Genomic DNA, 24,890 nt, shown 5'->3' on the forward strand with positions numbered 1-24,890 from the left:
AACTAGTTACAATGTGCTTTTCAGATCAAAGTGTTGGAAAACCTAGGAAATCTCCATTTGAAGTGCTCACCAAGTGCTTATACTTCTCCACGGTAGTTGTATATTTCTTTCCCCCCTTTCTTTGCCTGACCTGAGTTGTTTTTTTTGTTTTGTTTTGTTTTTTTAAACAGGGCTACTGATGCGTTTGGTGAATCTACAAGGTGTTAATTTGGTCTTTTGTTCACTTAAGTTGTCACAGATTTTTCCCCTGACATGTCTTTTATTTCAAGGCTGAGCCCTATTTTTAGGAGGTCTATTTGTATGTAAAAAGCTTGCTTTCTAATCAGCCTACTTTACCAATCCAGTAATGCTATAAGCAGTGAATTAATTGGGCAAAAGGAGAAGGAGCACTTAAGTGTCGATAGGATCTTTGTCTTCAATTAGCAGCAAAGGAAATGCATATGAAAGATAAAACACAAATGTTAAAACAAGGGACAGTTTGGTTAAAAATGGCAGTTTCTTAATAATTGCTGGAAAGCTTTCAGGAAAACTGCTTTTAAAATACAGTCATGTTTTTGGCACTGTCTGAATTGTCACTGTTATCTAATGTTGCTTGATTGTTAAGCATAACATGTAGTTAAAGAATGATTTTTATAATCGACTTTTCTTGAGGAGCTTTAGTTCAAAAGTACCTGGAATTTAATGTTTTGTATCCATTTTTTTGGTTGAGTTTTTAATCTGAAAGAATAGGCATGTTAAACCCTGGCATCACTTCTGGATTTACTGATACTATTAGGGATTGGTTTATGGTAAATAAACAAAGGGATTTTGTTTGTTTTTATTATCAGAAAAATAGGCCACTTCAAAGTATACTATTTATTCTCTGATAAATATTTCACCTATTTTCTGTAAAATGTATTTTTTCTGTTGGATATTCATCTGAAGTCGTATCTCTCTTACAAAATCACATCTTGTGGGTAAAGAACATATCTAAATTTGAGAAGAAATTGGTAATATTTGGTATAGCAACATAGACAAATCTTCTCAGCTGAAAAAAAAAAGAAAAAATATAAAGTAGAACTTCTAAATATGAGTGACTGAAAAAGGTCTTCTGACAGGCTTGTCGAGTGTTGCAAGCTTTCCTTTATCAGAGATCAGAGCGAGGAAATGGTGACATGTGAGCAAGATACGGCCCCAATAAAATCTGCGTGCAATCTGTGGAAACACAGTAACTTTTTTTTTTTCCAGGTTAATGTCTCTTATTTAAGGTGACCTACTTCCTTTCCTCAGAAAGAAAAAGTTGCTCCCTGCTACTACCAACCTCCAAGTTTAAATGCTGCTCTCTTCAGTGGCCAAATTAATCTATATAGTCTCTAGTGTTACACACTAGAGACATTTCCATATGTCCATTAGCAATGTAGTTTCTCTAACATAAGGTAGCTTTTTGCTGATACACGATTCTCTCGTATTAACTTACTGTCTTTGTAGTTACTTGGTAAAAATTGTAAGCTAAGTATTGACATGCACGAGTTTACTGTGTGGCAGTATAGTAATAATGCTCTGACTGCTTTGGAGTGAAGCTCTTCTAGCTTATCCTGTAGTGACCTTCAGTCTTTAGCCTTCCAGCTTTAGTTTAACTTACGCATGCACTGACCTTTGCTATGGAAACGATATAGAAACACAAAAACAACTTGGCTGAGCTTCCTCTGCAGAGCAGTGGGTGGTGTATCAGTGTTCTGTTACAGAGGAGGGTTTCTAGAGGTCAGTAGCGACCGTGTGCCGGCACTTACTAGTTGTCTACAGCCCGCTGCCTGCCGCTCTTGGGAAAGTGGTATATCTTTGAAGAAAAAAAAAAAAAATCAATGTTTTGGTAGTTGTGCAGCTCTATAGAATAATGTTGACAGGTATACATGAAATACACCTTGTGCTTAACCAGTAGCTTTGGTTACTGTTTTCTGTAAGTGGCTGATGCCTGAATCTTGGGCAGGCTGGTGCTGTAGCAGTTTATTGTAATGCGACTTTATCATGGTGATTTTGCTGCAGTCACCAGTAGGTTGAATAATGGTTTGTTAAATAAGTATGATCTGCAGAGAGACGATATGTTTTTATTTGTATATGTTGTGGGTTCTTTACTAAGATGAACTAAAAGTACAGGTACCATGGCTTCATTAGGTGTTTGAACTAAACATGGTATCTTGTTGTTCAGGTTAATTATGTAGGTATTTTCCTTATAGAACAGCTAGCAACTTTTTCGGTTAAACTGACTTAAAATGTTTGGGCTGTTCAACATACAATACTGTACGTAACACAGCTGAAGTAATAAGAAAATGTCAGTCAGCTGAGAAAGCAATGAAACTGAGAAGAATCAGCATTTTTCTTTTAACAAGAACAAGAAATGTATTTAAAAGGAATTTATTTTATGTTCCTAAATATGCTATTTTTCCTTGTTTGAATTTGATTCTGGAATACTAGTCTCCTCCATTATTCACAAGACAGGTATTGCATGAATAAGGGCAGTTCAGGCTCCAAATATCGTCCTCCTTTGGGAGAGAGATGACACCATCCCTAGGAGACAGAAGGTAGTTCAGATTCCTTGATAATTCAGTCTCCAGCAGGGGCTGAGTGCGGCAGGTAGAGAAGGGTTCTGCCTTGCTTAGTGCTTAAAGGTTTTGTGTAGGGAGAGACAAACAAGGTTGAATGTGACCAGGATTATACATATAATGGACTGCAGGATGCTTTCATACTCTGCAGCAAACTGTTGAATGCAACTGCAATTAAATAAGGTAGGAGTACTTCAGGGTCAATTAACAAGCCAATCCACCATTGTCCTCTGTTTTTAGGAATAACATGGGATGGGCTGTCTTTAATTATCTGATCATATGGTGCTAGGCACAGTATGCTAGTTTCGGTGAAGGAGGACCTTGAATGGTTATGTAATGGAAACGACCTTAATGTGTGTTCTCACTGAAAACTACTGTTGCAGTCCCAACCATTGAAGGGAGGCCTTAACTTTGTCACTAGCTGATACTCAAGTGCTTCATGAATCTGGTTCTCACTTGCATCTGACTTTTGATTCAGGAGGCTCTTTCATAAAACCAAAGTTGCGTAAAAAGAATAACGGGGTGAGGAACCCTGTCACCAAGTCCAAAATGATTGCTTCAATGTAGATGCAGATTGTTGGTAGGTTTCCAGGAACCATACTGTAGGCCTAAGAATAAGAAAGATAAATCATATTTTTAGTGCATAATAAAAGGAAACTTATGCTTTAAATGCAAAACAGATCGCAGCCACAATTATAGATCTGTAGCTGATATCTTCATAATCTGAATGTTAAACCACAGTCACCAATAATATAGAAACGTAATTAAAACCTAACCATGCTCTTTGTGACTATGCCATCCCTCTCCTATGTTACGCTATGACTATTCTGAAAGGTCAAGAATGCTCAAAGGTGCTCTGGGAAAACTCACTCAGCAGGACACCATGGCAGGACGAATGAGTATCGGTGAGCAGAATGGGAGCAATAGCAAGTTCTGAAGATTATGGTCACCATAAAAGATGAGTTCAAAGTTTATTTAGCCCCTGAATTTTGGGCTAACTAGCCTCTTACTTGCTAAAGAAGTGCAGGCATCCTCTCCACAAGCCACTATCTTGTTTCTTATTTACTGCTAGGCTCGCTGGTCCTCACAGACTCTCGTCCCCTGATTACAGACACTGTGTAAATTTGCTAGTTTATCCTTGAAGAATGTGTCGTACCTAGAGTTGTCAGCTCACTTATTAGACAAGATTTAATGCTCATGAGGCTGTCTCATTAGCTTCCACAGCCTGTTAGGGCTGATGTCATTTTTGCTACAAGTATGGCTGTTGGAAACACCAGGACTCTGAATAACCTGCTCATTGCTTAAGATTGTCATATGTTTCCTTCTTATATGGCCCCTGCTCCTGTGATCAAGCACTGAATTATCCTGTATAATGATCCCCTCCCCAGCTTATTTAATTGCCATACATCACTTATGGCTTTACATTGTTTTTTCTTTTACATTGTTCTTTTTTATTTTAAACCTTGAATAAACACAATGAATCACTTGTAATGAAATGTATAACTATGCAGTCTCTTTTGGTTTGCCAATATGTTACCACTCTGCCTTACCATATATATTTTAGCACCTTTAACAGAGCTTCATCACAGTTGCTTTACAGCAAGTCATTTGTGACAAAGACGTATTATAAGCATCTGATTAACACGCTTGAATGTACGGTCTGGGAGGAGGGAGGGGTTGGCTTGTTTGCTTTTCGTTTTGATGACGGGTTTAAACTAGTATGGCTTTTAAGTATACATGAAATTTTCAGGGTTTTGTTGTCTTAATATTACTTCAGAACATTTTTTTAGTAAGAGGTTCTTTATGTATTTGTTTCAGTATCATAATGTGCTTAGGTTTATTCCTAATTATGGAAGATAGGGGTGTATTCTTTTTCATTACAACTTTTGTCATTGGAGATTCCTTGGGGCATTGCGAATTGCTACTATGTGGTATCTTTTTTTTTTTTTTTTTTTTTGGAAGATAAAGTATCATATTTTCAGTTCTGTACCTAGGTAAAACTAATGTTATTAGAGTGATGTGAAATGGTCAACCAGCAAGGACACCCTTAAATTTGTATCACAGGAGCATCATATAGTAGCAGAAAATGCACTTTTATAACCCGTTGATATATAACTAATCCCGGCTGTCTTTCTGCCTCTCTGCCCACCCCAACATGCTTTGCAGAGTTAACGTTTGGAAACCAGGCTCTGGGTTTCTTCCATCGTGTATCTGCGCAAGCGTTGAGAGTGAATCTTTAATCAAGAATAACAGCGGCAAAAATAGTGGTGTTGGAACGCTTTGAGCGCTTGAAGCGCTCTATATGGCCATAGATCCCAATAGGTGATGCAGTTTGAACCACTGACATGGGGTAATGCTTCACTGAAGTAAGCATCTGCTCTGGGTAGGCTTTTGTAGAGAACAGTTGCTCCACTAACCATAGACAAACTAGCTTAGTTTTATGAATATTCTTCTCTCTTCCACATAATTATTATCTCTATAATTGTTGCGTGCACATCCATTGTAAAGGAAGGGGGAGCGAGGTTTAATTGAAAATCAGCTTTGTCACAGTGACCTCATTTGAAAGTTGTTCTTAAGGTTTTGAGTAGAACATGCTTGTTATTTATATTATCCTCAGTGCTATTCCGTTTTGTTAAGATTTAATTTTAACTCTGAGGAAAATGGACGGTAGAGTCATAGTATGAGAACTTGGGACAAGAAGACTTGTAAATGCTGAATTAATATACATCCTTGAGCTTTCTTTAAGCTCGTAAAATAGTTCAGACTCGTAGAAATTCTCAAAAGATTCATTAAAATTAATTAAAAAAAAAAAAAAACTTTTGGCAAGCTGTTGGATTCCTGCAGCAAGTATAAAAAGGAATTTAGCCTTAATTGACGTAAGAGCTAAGACCTTTGCATCCCTATGGTCCACTATCAATAGGACAATAATTAAGACTAAACTTTGTTATGATCCAGTTAAGTTACTGTAGTTTATAGGTGACTTCTGACAGATGAAGTGAGGGAAATCTACCAGAATGCACCTGGTCATAGAAGAGTCTCCCCCACAGCATTCATAAATGCTTGAATATCACATTTATTTACATTGGAAACCACTCTAGTAATTTAGACTGTCTCCACTCAATGGCTGATTAATTCCCCCCCACCACCCCCTTTTTTGTCTGGATTTAGTTCTTTGTCTGTTCTGAGAACTCCAAGTACAAAAAGATTATACATATATATATATATATGACAAAACATAAGCTGGCAAATAATAGAAACACATACATAATAAATGCACATAAGTGAGATCAGGTAAGGAACTAGATTGGAAAATCATCTGTTATTGGACAGGATATTATATCTGATAAAAGCTGCTGCAGCTTTTAAAGAATGCATGCCTTTTTGTGGCATATATTTTTCCTTCATTATAACTATTGTTTGAAGGGGTGAGGATTGTTAAAGTCCTGGGGAGATGTGACTTGTCAATTAACACTAAGTCAGTTTGTTCTGCTTGCCTGTGCAAGAGTAGCTGATGGTAGCTGGAAGCAGTGGGAGGGTGCTAAGATATACAGAGACACAGAATTCGTTGCATTTAAGGACAGATTGCTAGTCTACTTCAGCATACTCTCATTTGTAGCCTACATTTTATGCTAAACGTTGAACTGGACTGACGTCTTAAAGGCACAAGAAGGGAAAGGTACAAAGAATCCTCAGTTTTGAGGACAACAGAATTCACAATTCTTTGTCTTCAGCATGAAAAGCCACAGAATCTCTTTACTGCAGCTGCGGCCTAGAGATTGCCCAGCCCAGAAAAGCAATGGAAGCAGTAATTTAGAACTGATTTCCTTCCTTTCCCTTCAGTCCACTATTGTAAGGAACTTCAATAAGATGATGGTCCCATTTGGGTGGCTTTGAGGAGCTTCCTACTCTAAGAAGAAAGTAGAAGAATAGGGATTTTTATCTCAGAGTGAATTCCAATGCTGTAATTGCAATATAAATAATATATTAGAGGTAGCATGCTTTTGCCTCAACTGTTGAAGATATGTATGTTGTTGCTCAGTAACAGTTGTATGTGTGCACTTGTAGGTCCTTTGGAGGTTTTATCTGCACATCTCTTTCAGGAATAGTTTTAGGTTGTGTGTGTGTTGGATGTGGAGGAGTGAGGGAAGCAAGTTCAATTTTTGTTGTCGTGGGTGATTTGGATTTTGCTCTTCTGCTTCTCAGTCACGTTAACAGCATTGGGTAAATAGAAATAATACTTAAACTAAAATTAATGGAAAGGAAATATGACCACGCTGTTGTAAGCTAGATGCGTTAGTTCATGAGTATTGTATCTGCCTCAAAAACTTTGGGACAACATTATTGTAGCACTAATATTCAAGGCTTAGGGAACTCCCTGGCTCTTTAAAGTTCCAGACTTTAGGCAGGAACCAAAGTTTTGTTCTTGGTTAAAAAAGTTCTAATGAAACTGATGAGACTCATAGGTGCTTTTGGGGCTATAACTTGAAAATAGGAAAGAGGTGTGTTCTTTTGGTGTAATATAAAACTTCTCGACAATAGTCATGCATCAAGATAGCAGAAATCTAGAGTAATGCTTCCGCTTTCTGTGTGTGTGGATGTGCTTTGGAGTTTTTGTACAGCTGACTATTGACTTTTCAACCAATTTTGTTGTTCTTGTAACTTCATTAAACTTGACGTGGTGTGTGTGTGTGTGTGTTTGTTTTTTAAGTGCTCTGTGAAGAGCTTGAATAATATTGCTGTCTGACCAAATAACTCTCTCAAGACAGAAATATTAAAGACAAGATGACAAAAATATGTTTGGAGAATGACTTTCTGGCCCATCCTACGGTTTTAACATAAACTTATGCTGAAGCAGACGACATGTAGATTTTCTGCATAGTTTTTTAGAAAGTATATATCTTGCGATGTGTATCAATCTATAAAGGTCAGGAAGGCCTCAGATTTAAAATTGCAGTGGCTAAAGGAAACATGTATGTTACTATTGGTTAAATTTGTTTCTTTAAATCGTCTGGATAATTATGTTACCAGTATACTATAGTAAAACTTGCCCATTCTTTTAGAGCTTATTTAAACTTATCTTTTTCCAATGTGTTGATTTGTTTCATGCCTAGAATTACTCAGTGTTAGCTCGAGCATAACAACAGGGTTTTGGGTGGTTTTGAGACAAACTGAATATATTGGATGGGTTAGTCATATACTCGAGTAAAGGAAAAACCTGTGCGTTAACTTCACAGTTACCAAATTTTGTTTCTTAAAATGTTTTCTTTGCCAGAAAAAAAACATACTTCGTTTTCTAGATTTAGATTAAATTCTGTTTGTCCTAGCAAAATACTTTTGCATTCATAACACCCCTCAAGTTTGACAAGCTCACTTATGCATTCCATAATAGAAAAGCTAAACTTTAAAATATTTCTGAAAACTAGGTACTTCTTACTAAAATTGGTAACTCTGCTTTGAATCAAAACAAAATAAGAAATGCAGCTAAAGCACAGCATAGCCTTGACCTAGAAATTCTGTGGATAGAATGATTCTTTTCTCTGCACAAAATTCAAAAGGAATAAAGATGCATTGACATTCATTTGTTCTGATAAATGCAGTTGCTGATAATCTGTCTTGGAGGATAGATGTCTGTGCTTGGTTTTCTTCAGCATTGAAGAAAACAAGAAATTGAAGAAGTCTCATGTAATTAAATATTACTCTTTCACCCTTCAGTGTTTGCACTAATTGTGTATTTATATTATGCCCACATAAATGCAGTAAAAATCAGCTAATATTTTAATGTTTTATCTATTTTTTCATCAGCTCCTAGGCTACAGTGAAAAGCCAGTAAACCTACAAATGTTCATCGGAACAGCAGATGATCGCTACTTAAGACCTCACGCGTTCTACCAGGTGCACCGAATCACTGGAAAAACAGTTGCTACAGCTAGTCAAGAGATAATAATTGCCAGCACGAAAGTTTTGGAAATTCCGCTTCTTCCTGAAAATAATATGTCAGCCAGGTACATTGCAACATAAGGTTTAAGTTAGCTATTTAGTTGCCCTATGTCTTTCTTTTTCCCAGTTGTACAAAGATGATATTTTTTAAGACTTTTCTTTCATATTTTCCACAAGTGTAACTCATGATCGAGTTCGACACAGCCCTTTAAATGTGCCAGTATTCCAGGGTACGTCCCCAGGCAGTCAGAAGCAAAGGAGCGCTTGGGTAGAGAGACAGGGGAGCTCGCATGATTGAAGGAGAGATGGATGAGTGCTTCTGGAGTTAGTTTTCTATACTGTCTGCACCAGCATATGACACCACAGTTGTGGAACTGCATGTAGGTTATTACTGGCTGGCTGAGGGTAAAGTTTTGTTAATTTTTACAATGACATATAGTTTGTATGTATAGAAATATAGTAATGTAGTTTAATTGCTTGTTGCTTAATTCTTAATTGAATGTGGTCATCTTAACGTCTTGTAGCCTGACAGGAGGCCTTTTCCTTGTTTTGTTTCCATTTTTTTATTTTTAGCAGTTGGATTACTCTGACTTTTCAGGTCTTGCCAGATAGAATATGCTAAAAAATAATTTAATGGACCCTGCAGAAACAATCAAACTGCTCTGTTCTACTTGGAGGATTAGTAGACCAAGTAAAGCATAACAATGAAGTTGACTGAGCTTACTTATCTCTAATGCAGTCTTCTAATGAAGCCAGTTTAGATGTTCCTAAAAGTTACGGACTTCATGCTAGTTCCATTGAACGTATGAACTCACAGTGATATGCAGGGTAACGCTCCTCAGAAGCTTACGTGTGCTCATTCATTAAAGTATGCATGGATCATACAAATGCTCCATAAACACGTGGTTCTGGCATACCAGAACGACAGGCAGGGTTTGACGGTTTTAGTTTTTTTCATTCGGTAGTCCTTCCTAAGCAGAATGGAATATAGGTCTCTTGCTCCTTGTACATTACATTTACAACATTAACTAACTTATTTCAAATGTTTAACGTTTGAAAGTTCACAAGACAAATAGTTTCAGCAGAAAACTTGCTGCCATTTTTGATGCTAACAAATCTTCTGGCCTCTGTCATTTAAAATAGCACTATATGGGGGGGGGGGGGAACAGAAAGCTCTTCATCCTTTAACAAAGGAAAGGCTTATATAATATCCTTTTGGCAATAATTTAACTCGTATTTTTCCATCTCTCTTCTAATCCATCCTTCCTCACCTATCTCCAGTATCGATTGTGCAGGTATTCTGAAACTTCGCAATTCGGATATAGAGCTCCGTAAAGGAGAGACAGATATTGGAAGAAAGAATACCAGAGTGCGACTTGTGTTTCGTGTGCACATCCCACAGCCTAGTGGAAAAGTCTTATCTCTTCAGACTGCTTCCATACCTGTTGAATGCTGTAAGATTGCTTTAGCTATACATAATTAATCTATACTTGCAGTATTTTAACGTTTTCTCTATGTCTCACTAAAAGTATTTCTGTATGTAAAAAGCCAAGAGTTAAATTAGCAAAAAATTAAAGATGATATTTGCCAAGTGACAACCTGTGTGTTTGGAGGAACCGTGTAATGTTATAGACTGTAAACTTAATACTAATAAACCTAATACCTAACACTTCTGTATTTTTCTGTATACGGAGAGGTAGCTGACATATCTTAGTGAAAATAAATATTCATTTTAGGAAGACTAAATACTATTTCATTTACAGGATTCTATACCATTACTTGCCTATATACAGTATTATTTAATGAGCAGCTGAACTTCTAGAGCATTCACTTATTAAATGCTGGCAGTAAAGAATCAAAACGTGATCTTAAGTAGTCCTAAATAATTAAGTTTTGCCTTTGAAATAATACAATGACTTTTAAATCAAGATTTTTTTTTCCCTGAAATTCAATACTTTCAATGTAACTCTAAAAATAAAGATAACTAATATACAAGTATGGTTTATATCTGTAAATAGATGGGTTGCTTAGTTTTACACCTGATTCTTTAAGATAAAATCGTAAAAGAAATGTCACTATAGGTTAAAGTTGTGAATAATTATTTTTCGCTCAAACTTTTGTCTTAAAGCTCAGCGATCTGCTCAAGAACTTCCTCAGATTGAGAAGTACAGCATCAACAGTTGCTCAGTAAATGGAGGCCACGAAATGGTGGTGACAGGATCTAATTTTCTTCCAGAATCAAAAATTATATTCTTTGAAAAAGGACAAGGTAAATACTTTACTTTTTTCTTAAAAAAAAAAAAAAAAAAACTTACAGGAGCTTGAGGATGTTTAAAAAAATAAAAATATCACAAGTAGTGATCTGAAAATTCAGTTTGAGCACTGATCTGTGTACTGGTTGGTTGTTATTAATGAGAATAGTACTCCTGAATTACAAAGACAGTTACAGTTTAACCAGTATCTTGTGGAAAACTTTAAATTGTGTATATTTAAAAAAAAATGCTATTGACCGATCATACTATGTATTTTCTCCTTCTTACTAAAAAAAAAAAAAAAAAAAAAAAAACTAGTTTGGAAAATTAACATGTAAACTAATGGAAATGTACTATTGTCATTTATGTCATGTTACGTATGGCCTAATCATCACCAAAAAAAATGACTTATTCCTAAGCTAATGAAATAAATAGTAGTTAGAAAGTCTTACTGATTAGGTTTTTTTCAGGATATTGGCATAATATTTTCTGTAGCAGATACTGTTCTATAAAGACTTATTTTTTTTTAAAGTTTCAATCTATGCTTCATTTGCATATGTAAAAAGGCAAGTTTGTATGTAGATGAAGTGCTGGCAATAAGCAGCGGTATGCATAAAAGGGACCTTTTGTGTGTGTATTAAACATGTGCCTTAGGAGCCTATCATGTATTTAAGAACTAAGAAGTCAGAAATGTTGTAGTCAGTTGTATTCATTCTCATTTTCAAGAATCTAGCTTGAATATTCTAGATGACATTCAGTCATAGGTGAGAATTGCAGCTGACTCACACTTTTATATCAGTAAACTTAACAAATATATATATATATATATAGATATATATATAGCAGACATGCATTTCACTTAACATATACAGAAGACATTTTCCTTCATGCATTCATATTTTCAGAAATATCTAACTGCTTCCTACTGATCTCGTGAAGTGAAAAACATTACTTTTTGAGAGGGTAGTAGATGAAATTTTCATCCTAACATATAGGAAGTAGAATCTCCAAGTAAGCAAGGAAATTGCAGATTTTGGCCGAATATTTCTGAAACATCTTTCTTTAAATGTAAGTGCAGTTTGAAGGTTTTGGGTTTTCTTTTTTTTGTTTTTTTTTCCTAACCTGCGTTCCTGCTCCCTTCTGTCATTTTTGAAATGTTTGTGAATGAATTTATTATTCAGTGGACTCCAGGGGAGAACGCAGCTTGCGTTTGTCCCTGTAGAATTTTTTTTGTTTAAAATACTAAACTTGTTTGTTCTTCAGGTGCAAAGTAGTGACCAGGTAGTTATGGATCTGCCTGGCCATAAATTTAGACTTCACGTTACGAAAAGTTCTAATGGATGGGCTAAAACTGGAATAGGTAGCAAAGGAAGATTGTGAATGTATTTTTAGTAGTTTACCCATAAACTGTTCCACAACACAATTGTTAATGCTCTGTTACAATAGGTTGTCTGTTACGTGCTACTCTTTCCTAGCTAAAAATTTCTTTTGAAAATTATAAGTAATACAGTTTTTAGGATATAGCTTGGTAAGTCCTGAGGAAAGAGCAGACCTAGGCTTGGGGAAGAAGCAGAGGGTGGAATGTCAAGGGAAAGGGTCCAAATCTGAAGAAATATCATCTCATTTTCCCCCTTGCTGTCTGCCCACAACTTGTAGCTAAGGGATAGGGTTTTCTTGTTTTGTTTTGTTAGTTTTTTTACTTCATAGGTTGAACAGGCTCCCACAAGAACCAGAGTTGGGGCAAGGAAGGGGCAGGGAGTGAGAGTGAGGCTCCCACGCACCCTGGAGCTGATCTAGCTGTTTGCTGCCATTGAAACAGAAGGTGGGATGGGCAGAGAAGGGGGGTCTACCACAGCAGCAGCTAGTAATAACCTTTGCCTCATCAATTTAAAATTTACTTGGTAGTGTTCCCCCCTCAAAAGGATACTGGGGAGGGGAAAGGGCTGATTAAGGAGATGAGCTACAAACAGCGGAGTGTTTGTAACGGCATTTGCATAACAACTTATTTCTGCATAATAATGCAACTGCATACCCTAGAGAAGTTAATAGCCAACAAATATTTCTCATGTATATAACTGGATATAATGAAGTGTTTTGCACATTTTTTGTCATTGTGTGTTGCACATTTTTTGTCATTGTGTGTTTATGTTGCAAAACACATGTATCTTTATGTATTATTCAAAGATGTTCAGTTATTCAGCACTCCTTCCTGGTTCTCTAGCACTTTTGGATAAGCATCTTGATTAATACTGAACATTTATTTCTACCTTAACTATTTTCAATTTAAATTCAATTTGAAAACTTTGAATTAGCTTGAATTAGCTGATATTTCAGCATAAACCAACTATATGTCTTAAGATTGAAAATCTTATGTTTGAAAAGTAACATCTGTATCTAAGTAACAGGAAGTCAAACCTATATATGAAAAACAGTAGCAACTATGAAAATAGTTCTGAAGAACCTTCTTTGCAGCATTTTTTTTCCAAAACATTTACTGCATGTGAAGAGAACTGAGTAACTTTTTTTTTTTTTTTAATGAAACTAAACAGATTTTAAAATGTTTAACAAAAAGCTTCATAGATTGGACAGACCTTAATGCAGGATGCCTTTAAAAACAAACAACCCTTCCCTTCCCCCCCCCCCCCCCCCCAAAAAAAAAACAGATCTGGAGAGGATTACATGACAAACTGAAGCTCTTCTCTTCATATATGAATAAGTGAATTGATATAAATAGCATCATTATAGGTGCTATTACATGATAGAAGCAACTTGACTGTATGCATGTTGACAAGCCTTACCCACCTTACAATGAAATGTGCTGTACGTGGTGTAGTTCGAGTAGAACAGGTGTACTTGAACGTTATTCCCTCCTAACAAATGCTTACTTGTTTTTATGTAATATATTTTGATGCACGTAACTTGAACTCCTTTTAAAGAATTGCTGCTACACAGTATGTTCCCTGGTAACTTGTGCAAAACCCAATAGCCATGAGAGAACGAAGCGTTGGATTAAGGATAACAGGTCGTGCTAGGCCAGAGCAGGGAGAGATTCACCATAGTAAAATTGTTTTCCTCACAACATAGACAGCTTGCACTGCAGTTGAACTACGGAGTCTTTTGGTTCAGGATTTAAGGGGGAGAGTGTTGTTAGTATATAAGTGTTATAAGTGTATAACGTATAGTTATGTACGTGAAGATATGGTATGTGTTCTCTCTCACATGATGACTTACCTTGTAAATCTTCAGCATGTTTTTTTCACTAAACAAGTAGTAGTAGTCATTTAACTTCCTTTTAAAAATGTATTAGCAAAAAGGAAAAAAATCCACTCAAATATTTTGTAGTACATAGTGTCTCCTTTGGAACGGAACCTAACTGTATGTAATTGGTAGGCTCTGTTACAATGCAGAATCCTGCAAAACAGTCAACTTCTGGACAATGTCTGTAGTACTGAAACTCCTAGAGCATCCTTATACTTCAGAATCTGTTTATAGCATAACTCTTTCTCAGTAGTATCCCTTTCCCTGAACTACCTCTTTATGACGGAAAATAAATGCGGTTTTAGATATTTAAATATTTTTAGAAGATGCTTTTTGCTTGAATTATTTGTAAATTTCTCTCAACAGATGGACGACCTCAGTGGGAGGTAGAAGGGAAAATAATTAGGGAAAAGTGTCAAGGGGTGAGAAACTTAATTTTTCTTTCTTTAGAAAGCTTTATATTTTACAGTGAGAAAGTAGTCATTTTTGTTGTTCTAAAACTTAGACTTCATTTAGTAAAGCAGATCATTGGCAAACACAGACAGACAACTGGAGACTTCTAAATTGACTTAATTCCATAAAGCAGCCATTAAAATGATACTGTGAAGGAACTGGAAATAGTATGCTTGTTTGAAAAATTGAAAAAAAGAAAACTGAAGATGATTTTGCTAAGATGAGAAATAATTTCCAATGCATTAGAATTGTTCTTACAAGATTAATGATGTGAAATACAATTCTTTGACTCCTAGAGTTTATGTATGCTGTGGGAGATAAACAGTTCTTTTAGATGCATCTATTCAATTAATAGCATTACCCTTAGAAAAACTTGTATTTAAAAAAAAGTCTCCAAATAGATGTTTGCTGTAGTACTATTCTACTATGTAATATATGCATAAACTTGAAGCTTATCCATTTCAAAATAACAGTTTGCTGTAGTCTTGCAGGAAGTGTTTCAGTTTTTCTGTAATTAATAATGGTTTTATTTACATTTAATATGTAAAGCTTTTTTGTTTCAACCTTCATATAGGCAAACATCGTTCTTGAAGTTCCTCCATACCATAACAAAACTATTACAGCTGCAGTTCAGGTGCAGTTTTATCTCTGCAATGGCAAGAGGAAAAAAAGCCAGTCTCAACGTTTTACTTATACACCAGGTATTAAATTAATATCAAATTCCTGCATTTTATTTTGTTTTCTAAAGTAGACATTTGAAAGTAATTCAGATAGTCTTGTACGTTTGACAGCTAGATAAGACTAGCTTTGAATAATCTGTAAATCACTGATTTGAACTTCTCTAGATAAAACTGAAATTTAGAGTAATAAGATGCAGGTTATGAATATATCCAAGTAATCTTTGGTTACATGTTTTGCAAAATAATTTACATTCAGTTGAGAATGATGATGAATCTCAGAGGTTGTTCCTCTAAACAACTGTAGTGATAATATGGAGGACAGTGAGGTCATAGAAGAATGGGTATTATGGATTCCCCTCTCCCAAATACCTGCCCCCTCCCCCCCCCCCAAGGAGTTTTAGATAGGAGCAAGACAAAAAAAAAAAAAAAGTGTTTTTCTCTGAATACGTTGCAGCACGTTGAGAGAGCATATCTTGGAATTTAGCCAGAAAGGCATACTGTACGTGTTTTTAATTTAAATGTTTTGATTTCCTTCTATTTGGTATGAAGAAACAGATACTACTAGATATCCAGCGCCCGCTACTTTGTCTGCCACCTACTTCCTATTAAGAAACGCATATCCAGTTAGAGTAGTCGCACTTCATGAAGTATTACTGAGGGAGCTAGACCCTTTAGTACCATTCGGAGAACTTGACGTTTAAAGCCAGATATGAACGTTAATACATACCTCCTAAAACTAGTTTGTATACTGACAAGAACAACTTCCATTACTTTGCACTACTTAAAATGTTTTGCTTGCTTATTGTACTCTAAAATAACATACTGTATAATATTGCTTAAATTATGCACAGAAGTATCTAGTTATTTGTTGTAAACTAAGCGTGAATTCACTTTGTCAGATTTCTGTGAGCTTTTTAGCAGTTCTTAAGAATATCAGCTCCTAAGATGATTAAAGGATACATTTTAAACTTGATACTTTGTATGAGAAACATATTAAAATTATTTAAATGGTGGAATGTAGTAAAGAAACATGCTGCTTAAATAAGAAGCAAGTTTAATCGTAACTGCAGCAGTATTAAACAAAGCTTTAACATCCATTTTATTTATAGCGTATAACATCTATATCGTAATAATGTCAAAGTAATAAAGATGTTAGCATTTAGTTTTAAATGTTAGTATTTTTCTAATATTTATGCTTAAAATTGGCACCTTTTTATAAGATTAGCTATGCCTAAAATTTCCATAACTGCCGAATGTGCCGATTCATAGTTCTTCACATTGCAAGAACGGTTGTTAACATCACTAAAATGATGGAAACAAAGAGCTGCTGTAATTAAAACTACACTCCTCAAAGTAGCAGAACTGTTTTGCTGAAGTTTGGGTGTCATCTTGATCAAGGGCAATGAAAGTTATAAAGTCTACTAAGAATTTCATTCACCTTCTGCTAGCGTGGGGTGCTGAACTGTTGGCTGACTCTGTTTTCAATGGAGCCCAGCAGCAATGAGTACTTCCTTACCTTTAATAAGCTTTATCCTTTAGAGGTGTACTGGACTTTCCCTGGCTGGGTTGCTAATGTCTTTTAAAAACAGAGTGCATTAGGAGGGTAGTTTAGAAGGGCTAATAACTGTCTCTGGAGAAATGCTAGGAAGATTCTTCTGGCTTTTAAAGTCGAAGAAAATGAAGGCAGAGCGAAAGGAGAAGGGAAGTTAGAGCAAGTATGTTAACAAATACTGTTGTGGCTGCTAAACAGCAATTTGTGTGTATTTATCACAGGATCCAGATAAGTTGGAATTGTAATACAGTATTTTCTTTTTTCTAGTTATAATGAAGCAAGAGCACAGAGATGAGGTAGATTTGTCTGCTGTTCCATCTTTGACCCTGCCTCACACAGGCAATGTTCAGGGCCTACATTCTATCCGAACTCAACTACCTTCACCAGACCAAGGGCATCCACATGATGGTTTACTGTCTACATCACCCAGGAGCCTCGTGTGTCCAGTTCAACCACCTTACACAGCAATGGTGACCTCAGCAGTATCCCACCTGTCACATATGCAAGGTAGAAACCTTAGCCCAAGTGAAGAGTGTCATGTTTTGCCTCCTGCCGTGGTTCAGTCTTTTCAGGTAACATCAACACCTCCTGTGAGGCCTTCCTACCAGTCTATGCAGTCTAATGATGTATACAATGGACAGTCTGGTCTTCCTATGAACTCTGCCTCCAGCCAAGGATTTGATGCTATTTCATTTCAGCAAGATGCAGCTGTACCTCATTTGATAAATCTTAGCTGCCAAGCTCTCCCACCGATGCAGTTCCATCCTTCAAATCCAGGTTCTGTGTCACCATCGAGTACAGCAGGGCACCCGCTAGCACACCCAGCTCATTCAGGACAGTCATCTTCTCGCCTACCATCCATCGGATACCACTGCCCAAGCTCTGGACAGGGCTCCATCTCTTCTGCAATGAGTCGATCCCTTGGGCAGTCTTCTCCCCAGCTGCAGCAAGTCCCATACCATTCTTCAAACCCAGCATCTGCTTCATCCCCGTCCCCAACAGCTTCCCATCCTTTGGTCCATTCACCACTGTCTGGACCATCTTCACCCCAGCTACAACCTATGCCTTACCAATCTCCTAGCTCAGGACCTGCCTCATCTCCCCCACCAGCCGCTGTAAGTCACTCGGGACAGCACTCCCCTCAAGCACATAGTCCAGCATTGGGAGGTCGTAACACAGCTTCATCCCTAGTACACCATAGCGTATGCGATTCATCTCCATTTTCACCAGATGGGGCAGCTATTAACATTAAGCCAGAACCTGAAGATCGAGAATTGAATTTTCAAACGATAGGACTACAAGACATCACACTAGATGATGGTAAGTACATATAACTTTTTTAGTACTGGGATGTAAGCTACAGTAAGCCACAAAGTTGATTTTATTTATTTTTTTAAAGAACACCTTCCTCTTAACAGAAGTACATTGGTATCTTCAAAATGTGTAGTCATATTTGTGTCCAAAGGGAATGACTTAAAAACTAATAATATAAGTCAGTAGTTACACAGTTCAGATACTTCAATCTGATTTGTTTATACACTTTATTTCTAGTCATAGAACAGCACTTGACGATTAACTCCTTCATATTGACACCTTATTTCTATACAAGGAATTAGTGTGAAGCCTCTTCCGATTGTCTTGTTGGTATGCTTCAGTGAAAGTTGTAAGAATATATCCCGGTTGTATAAATGTAGTTTGGAGTCTTGTTTCCTGGAGTTGTCCCACTTTTGAAGGGTAGGCTAGTCTTGTTTTCAAAAACAAACCCACCCCCCAACAATCATCTGTATTTGGCACTGTCTTAGTCTCGTCTCTCAGACTTTCTGTAGTAATGCTGTCATCATTCAACACCTCTGCTCACAGCAGTTGTTTGCTTTCTTCTTACCACTCTGGCTAGCTTTTTGAGAAATCCACTTGTTTAACAAAAACAGAACGAGGATAGCAGTGGAAGAAATTCTAGCGCTAAGGGCCAGGCTATAATGTTCTCTACTGTAAATACTAGGAAAGTGTTAGTTTATAAAAGTTCTTCTAAGTGAAATGTAAAAGATATCAGAACTTAAAGGTCAGTGTGTTTGAGGCACAGAGGAGAAGCAGTTTAAAGGAGTATGTCAGGTTAATAAGGCGGAAAGAACACAGGGCCTGGACTTAAAAGGCATATCAAAGGTGGGTGGTAGTGATGATGGGGATCTTACTAGCGTTTATTTTCTACAATAACTTTAACTGTCATTTTTTAATTATCCTAGTAGTTATTTAATTGCATCAGCAATAGCAGTAGTATAAAGACTTAGGTGTAGCCCATCTGTTAGATATCCACATCAGTCCCAGTTCTTTATATACATGGAGCTGTGCTGTTACTACCTGCTGTCAATAGGAAGAAAATTTAGGGAAAGAAATGCCTTTAAATATACAGCATACTTGGGTGAAAATGAGAGAAAATGATAATACGATTGTTTTTCCGATGAAATGGCCAGCCTAGTTAAGTATTCTGTTTTTAGAAACATTCTATACAACCAACATTGCTTAACCTGGAAGGAAGAAAGAGACTGATTCCATCAAGGGGCTGGGGATGAGAGGAGAAGAGAAAGCTTTATGAAACCGTTTAACGACAACAACAAAAAGATTTTCCACTTCCACCTACAGGAGTGAGAAAGAAATCTAGTGTTCCAAAAAAGAGTTCTGTTAGACCCTATCTTTTTCATCCTGTTTCCCTCCATACACAAACAAGTCATAGAAATAAGTAAATACAACTAAGTGCTGCAGCAGAACTTTTGTAATGTAAGCAAAAGTGTTCAGCATTTATGCGTAGTTCAGCAGTTTGTTCAGAAGTTAACATGAATGCACAGTGTAAGGAAAGTCAACTTTTTTTTTTTTTATATCAGATATTAGTTGGTTTTAGAAACCGTTTTCATTGCTTAATGTAATGAAATTACTAAGCTGTTTCCGTGCTAACAAAGACATACGTGATGCCTCAAATCACAGGAAAAGCTGCAACAGCCGCACTGGAAAACTTAAGGAGTGGCCACTGGCTAATAGTTTAGTGAAGTATAATCAATAATTTAGTGAAGTATAATTGTCCAAGGCTTTATTAATAATGAATTCTTCTAAATAACTCTTGCTAAGGAAGTTTAAAGAAAGTCTGATAACAATAAAACAAGCACTTGGAAAGCAACTATACATTTGCAGGCACAGAGATTATCTCAATTACAATTTAATATTGCCATCATTCAATGACTGATTCATTCAAAACTTGGAATCCGAGAAGCAGGAAACTTGTTTCTGCTTTTCCAATCCACAAATCCAAATTAGGTGTCCAGGCTGAAATCTACTGTTCCTAAAATCTTGAAGGGCATGGTGACCAGAAACAAGCTGTTCAATTCTCCCACTGGGAATAAATATTTCCTTGGCTTAATACAAAACATGGTTAGAAAGGAATACGTTTCTCTTGCGTATCTAGCATTTGCTGTGGTTTAAAAAATAATTTGAAAAATAGCTTTTGTATATAATTGAATTTCAGTTTCCATACAAATAGAACTAGACACAAATTGCAAAATAAAATGAAAAAAAATCAAAACATCCAAATATAATTGCATGCGTAAATGCATATTGATACAGTATGTTCTCCCAGCTAATATGTCAAAGCGTGAAAGCTATATTAGTTGCAAAGTAGTTTTTTAATTAGGGAAATGGGTCCTCTCTCAAAATAATACCGAGCCAAAGCCAATTAAAAATTTTATAAATCATGTCCCAATTACTGACCTTAAATATTTAAGTTAGTAGTTAAAAAACAAGAAATCCTGATAGCATCAAAACTTTAAGGTGCACTGTTTCAAAATCAGCTTAGTAGACATTCTCTTTCCCAAGAAAATAAAATCTTTGAGCAAAATTTGACCATAATACCAAAGTGCTATCTCATAACAAAATTTTAGTCCTGGAATTATTAAGCTGTTTAGCCTGCCAGAGTATGGTTTAGCTTTCTTTAATAACCAAAAAGGTGTCAGTCTAGTATTCAGATCAGTCCTTTTTAGAAACTGAAGCTGCCAAAAATAATTTTATAAATGGTATTTTTAAAAGGGGAGGAGAATGTGCAAATTCTGACTTAACATTTGTGTTCAGTAAGCCTGTAAAGTGTTATAAAACAGTATAAGCAAGGGACTAGAATAACTTTTTGCCCTCCCCCACCCCCACCCCCCCCCCCCGAAAATAAAATACACACGCACACTCTGGAAGAAGAGCACTATGAATTAATCAGAATTATTATTTGCCAACCAGATGGTTAGCTTTGGGTTATAAAGTTGCCTGATGCTAGCTAGCGCATATGAAGTAACTGAATTGTTGGAGGGTGTTTGGGTTTTTTAGGCTTGTGGTTTATAAATCTTTAACTCAGTGTAAACTTGCATCATTACTCAGTGCAAGAAATATCACCTATTTGTATTAAGTAGTATTCAGCAGCTATCTTAATTGTCCTTGGCTGTGATAAGTCTCATTTTTCAACACATACTGTCTCAGCCATGCATTTAAGACAGTTCCCACAGTCCTGAAAGCTACTCCTAAGCTGTAAAGTCACACAGACAGTTCCTCACCGGCGTGGATGCCATCTGTAGAATTCATTAATAGTTTTTGTGCATAGTAGAACAAAAGGGGCAAATAGTTAGGATAACATGTATATGTAAATAGTTATTTTGTTAAAGCATGGAACATTGCTACCTTCCGAATGTAGTTTGCAGAGTGCCTATTGCTGTTTCTGCGAAGGAAATGTTTCTGAATGGCATACGCTCCTTTAAGCAAGACTCTCAAAAGCTAATCTCAGTGTCTCTTTAGCCAATGTTCAGACTTTCTTAAAAACATACCAGAAAAAACCCCAATCCCCAAACCCACCATTTAGTACAGAAATGTAAAGCTGCTTCATCTTTGCTTAAGCCAAGAGCACCTGGACTTAGCCCTTGCTCCAGCATTTCCTGGCAGGTGTAACACATCTAGATTCACCATTTATAGCTGCCCCTTCTCTACAAAATCAAATATGCTTGCCAGTGGCCAAAAAGAGATTTTTTTTTTCCCCTAATTTTTATTTGTTTGCCCTTTACCAAGTGGAGCAATTTAGGCTTTGCTCAGACTACGAACAGACTATGAGTGAACAATGATTACATAATTTAAAGGCAGACCTGCTATCTAGGCATCTGCAGAGCCTATGAAGCACTCTTAGCGTCATTTTTTTTCTGCTGAAGTTTGTGTGGCTTTTTGTTTTCTTGTTTAACAGGATCTGATACAGCTTCCTTTAGGCTTCTCTAATCTCTGCGTTGAATTTGCCCTTATGTTTGGCTCTTCCCCACCCCTCCCTTGCTTTCTACAAGAGCATCTTCTAATTCACTTGAAGCAACAAGGAATCAAAATGCATGAGAGCACATGGATATGAAATTAGAATAATATTACCAAAAAAACCACTGAAACACAACACAATTTCAAAGCAAGCTCCATGATAGCCCTTAAAAGGTGTTCTGAAAAAAACGATACTACTTCTGCTTAGGACTTTTCGATAGTCTGCACAAGCTGGTGAACATTTAGATTCGAATGGCATGAAAGCAGCCTCTTATTCTTCATTTGCCCCCTCCCCTCATCATCCTCCCCCAGTGTCTCATATGTTGGACCTTCCTTTTCCTTTAAAGTCTTCCAGCAAGTCTGTCCTCTGCCCACGCCAACATTTCCCTGTATAGGCAATAGACTATTTCAGGCTGTGAGCAGGAGCAAACACAAAGCCTGAAAGGGCAAGAAACAGGCAGTTGGTCATTTCTGTCCTTTCCCATATGCATCACCCATATCATACTTTCTTGTATACTCATGCAAAAAGGGGTTCCATTTTTTTTTCCCCCCTTGAAAAAAAGCTAGTCAAATTTAGACTAGATCTAGTCATATGAGAGATGAGGTTCTGTTTTTCCCCCTCCATTCTGTTTTTAAAAAGTGATCCTAGGATGGTGGTTTGCCTGTCCCACTGTCAAGTTTTGGATTTAAATCTGTTCTAAAACTTAAGCTCTTGAATTTTACCATTTAGGAATGAGCTTACCTTGGATCTCATGGCTTTCTACAGCGGTGAGATTTTGAACAATACAACTATATTTAACTAATTTTAAGGTATTATATTAACCTTGGGTTGTATTCAGCAAATCGGGAATCCCCTTTCATTTTGTTACTTGTTGCATCTCCAGTACATAAAGCTAGAGATTAGAAAATCCAGTATGTAGATTTATTATAAATCATAACTAGAAATCTTTTAACAGTTTTGCATACATAAAGCAATCTGTGCTTTGTCAGACACATTCTGTGTAGACTTTGGAGCCATTTGTATGCATTCATTTAAATAGTTCTGTGATCAACTCTCTCTAGAGGACAAATTCTCTTGTGTGAAAGCTCAGAGAATTCTGATCTTTGCTAGAAGACTTTCGGATTTTTTTTAAGCTTCAGCTTAGTTTCTGCAGAATCATAATAGTAAATAATGACAATGTATTGTGAGTAATTATACTTTGTATTCTCTCTACATACACAGAATTTCTGCATTACCAAATTATTCTTAAAAAGCACAGCATCCTGCCAAACAAAGCCTTGAAGGTCTACAGGAATACAAACTATACTGAATGCTAGAATCTAGCTTAGTACAGAGGGGAGTAGCTCAAAGGCCTATCTTCTTGACAGTATATCTCAAACTGTTTTCTGACTTTGCTCCTAAGCATAGAACAAAATGTCGTACCTTGCAGCACACTGGACCTAGATTTTGTGGCAAGAACTTGAGCCAGCATTGTACGCTGAACTCTTGGAATATTCTTGTTGCTAAAAAGATTCAGAAAATAATACTAAATTGTTTAGTAAGACTGTGTTCAAACTCCTCCTCTCATAATATTTAGTATATTTAAATATATATATCACGCAGTACAAACATTACAATAAAAAGCTATATACAATTCTAATTCTTCTCATAAGCTTGTGGGCCCCTGCAGTGAGAGCTTGAGGTTGAGTAAGGTGATGAGGCAGAACCTAAAATGTATTGAAAGATAATGGGAGTTTGCTTTTAGAAATGGATTGATACTAGTTATGAGCAAGATAGATAAAGAAAGGTCCAGATGCTCTGCAGTAGGCTGAAGGGAAAAGGTTGGAACAGCGAGGAGAGGTGAAAAGGATGTTATCTATCTTGGGTTGTCAGCAATTAATGGATCTTACGACCGTATCTTCTAGTGGGTTCACTCATGGTGTTCATAAAATCTATGTTGGGAAAGCAACTGTTGAGAAGACCAGTTACAGATTTTTGATGTGTTAAGAACTTTGGATAAATCCACAGGTATCTATGAGCAGCTAATGTATGAATCCTGCTATTTGCCTCTGTGAGGATTTCATCTCAGAACACCTCTTAACTAATTCAAAATAAGCACACCTAGTTGCATCACCCCCAAAAGATTCAAATTTAAAACATCTGGAGAGGTTATAAATGTACTCTTGGAATGCAGGTGGCACGCTTACATCATGGTGCAGCTGCTTGCAGTAGGAGCAGAACTGGAAGGAGTTAGGCATGTCATTGTGACACTTTGGCTAAAATATGCTTAGACACTTTTGCACTGCTTCCCACTGCATGGCATGTGTACTGCTGTATCTGCAGGGTTCAGGCTTAATACTTATATGTTAGACTCTTCTTGTATGAGAGAGAGGCAGGCATATGACTTGCAGTGAATTGGTTCCACTATAAGTACAGGATATACCCTGTAGCCATGACATGAACAGGGACTTTTGTTACTAGACCAATAACTGCAAAACTCGTGCTGCGATTCTTCAGGCCAAAGGTACAGTCACTCATGTCTATATGGCTATAGATGTTATGTGCAAATTAAAACTATACTTCTAACAAGTCTCATGCACTCTTTTTTTTAACATTTAAAAAAAAAAAAAGTACTTTTTAGTAAAGTTGGCGTTAAACCTGAAATTACTAAAAGTAAGCCTGTCTTATGGCTTCAGCAGTGATCTGGCAAACAACCATGTCCTTGATAGATTGCCATTGCAAACATGCACTGCTATATGCCTGTTGATCACAGACCAACTGAATCGCAGCTGGCTGCTCTACAGCAGAGAAGGCTGAGGGTTAATTATAGCCTGGCCTCCTTTTTGTAGTGAAAGTTGACACTATAGCACTTGCTGGTTGTGTGGAGTC

At 36.6% G+C, this 24,890-nt stretch overlaps 1 protein-coding gene across 3 annotated transcripts in view; it reads left to right on the forward strand.

Moving 5' to 3' along the window:
- Positions 1-24,890, forward strand: part of NFATC3 (nuclear factor of activated T cells 3) — a 78,207-nt gene that overhangs the window by 37,178 nt on the left and 16,139 nt on the right. For all 3 annotated transcript variants that reach the window (XM_068955440.1, XM_068955441.1, XM_068955442.1), the window contains exons 4-9: positions 8,382-8,581; positions 9,798-9,970; positions 10,645-10,785; positions 14,393-14,448; positions 15,054-15,180; positions 16,979-18,031. In XM_068955440.1, coding sequence (XP_068811541.1) covers positions 8,382-8,581; positions 9,798-9,970; positions 10,645-10,785; positions 14,393-14,448; positions 15,054-15,180; positions 16,979-18,031 — 1,750 coding nt within the window. The remainder of the gene's footprint in view (positions 1-8,381; positions 8,582-9,797; positions 9,971-10,644; positions 10,786-14,392; positions 14,449-15,053; positions 15,181-16,978; positions 18,032-24,890) is intronic.

Source organism: Struthio camelus, chromosome 10 (assembly GCF_040807025.1).
Source record: "Struthio camelus isolate bStrCam1 chromosome 10, bStrCam1.hap1, whole genome shotgun sequence".
Classification (NCBI taxonomy): Eukaryota; Metazoa; Chordata; class Aves; order Struthioniformes; family Struthionidae; genus Struthio; species Struthio camelus.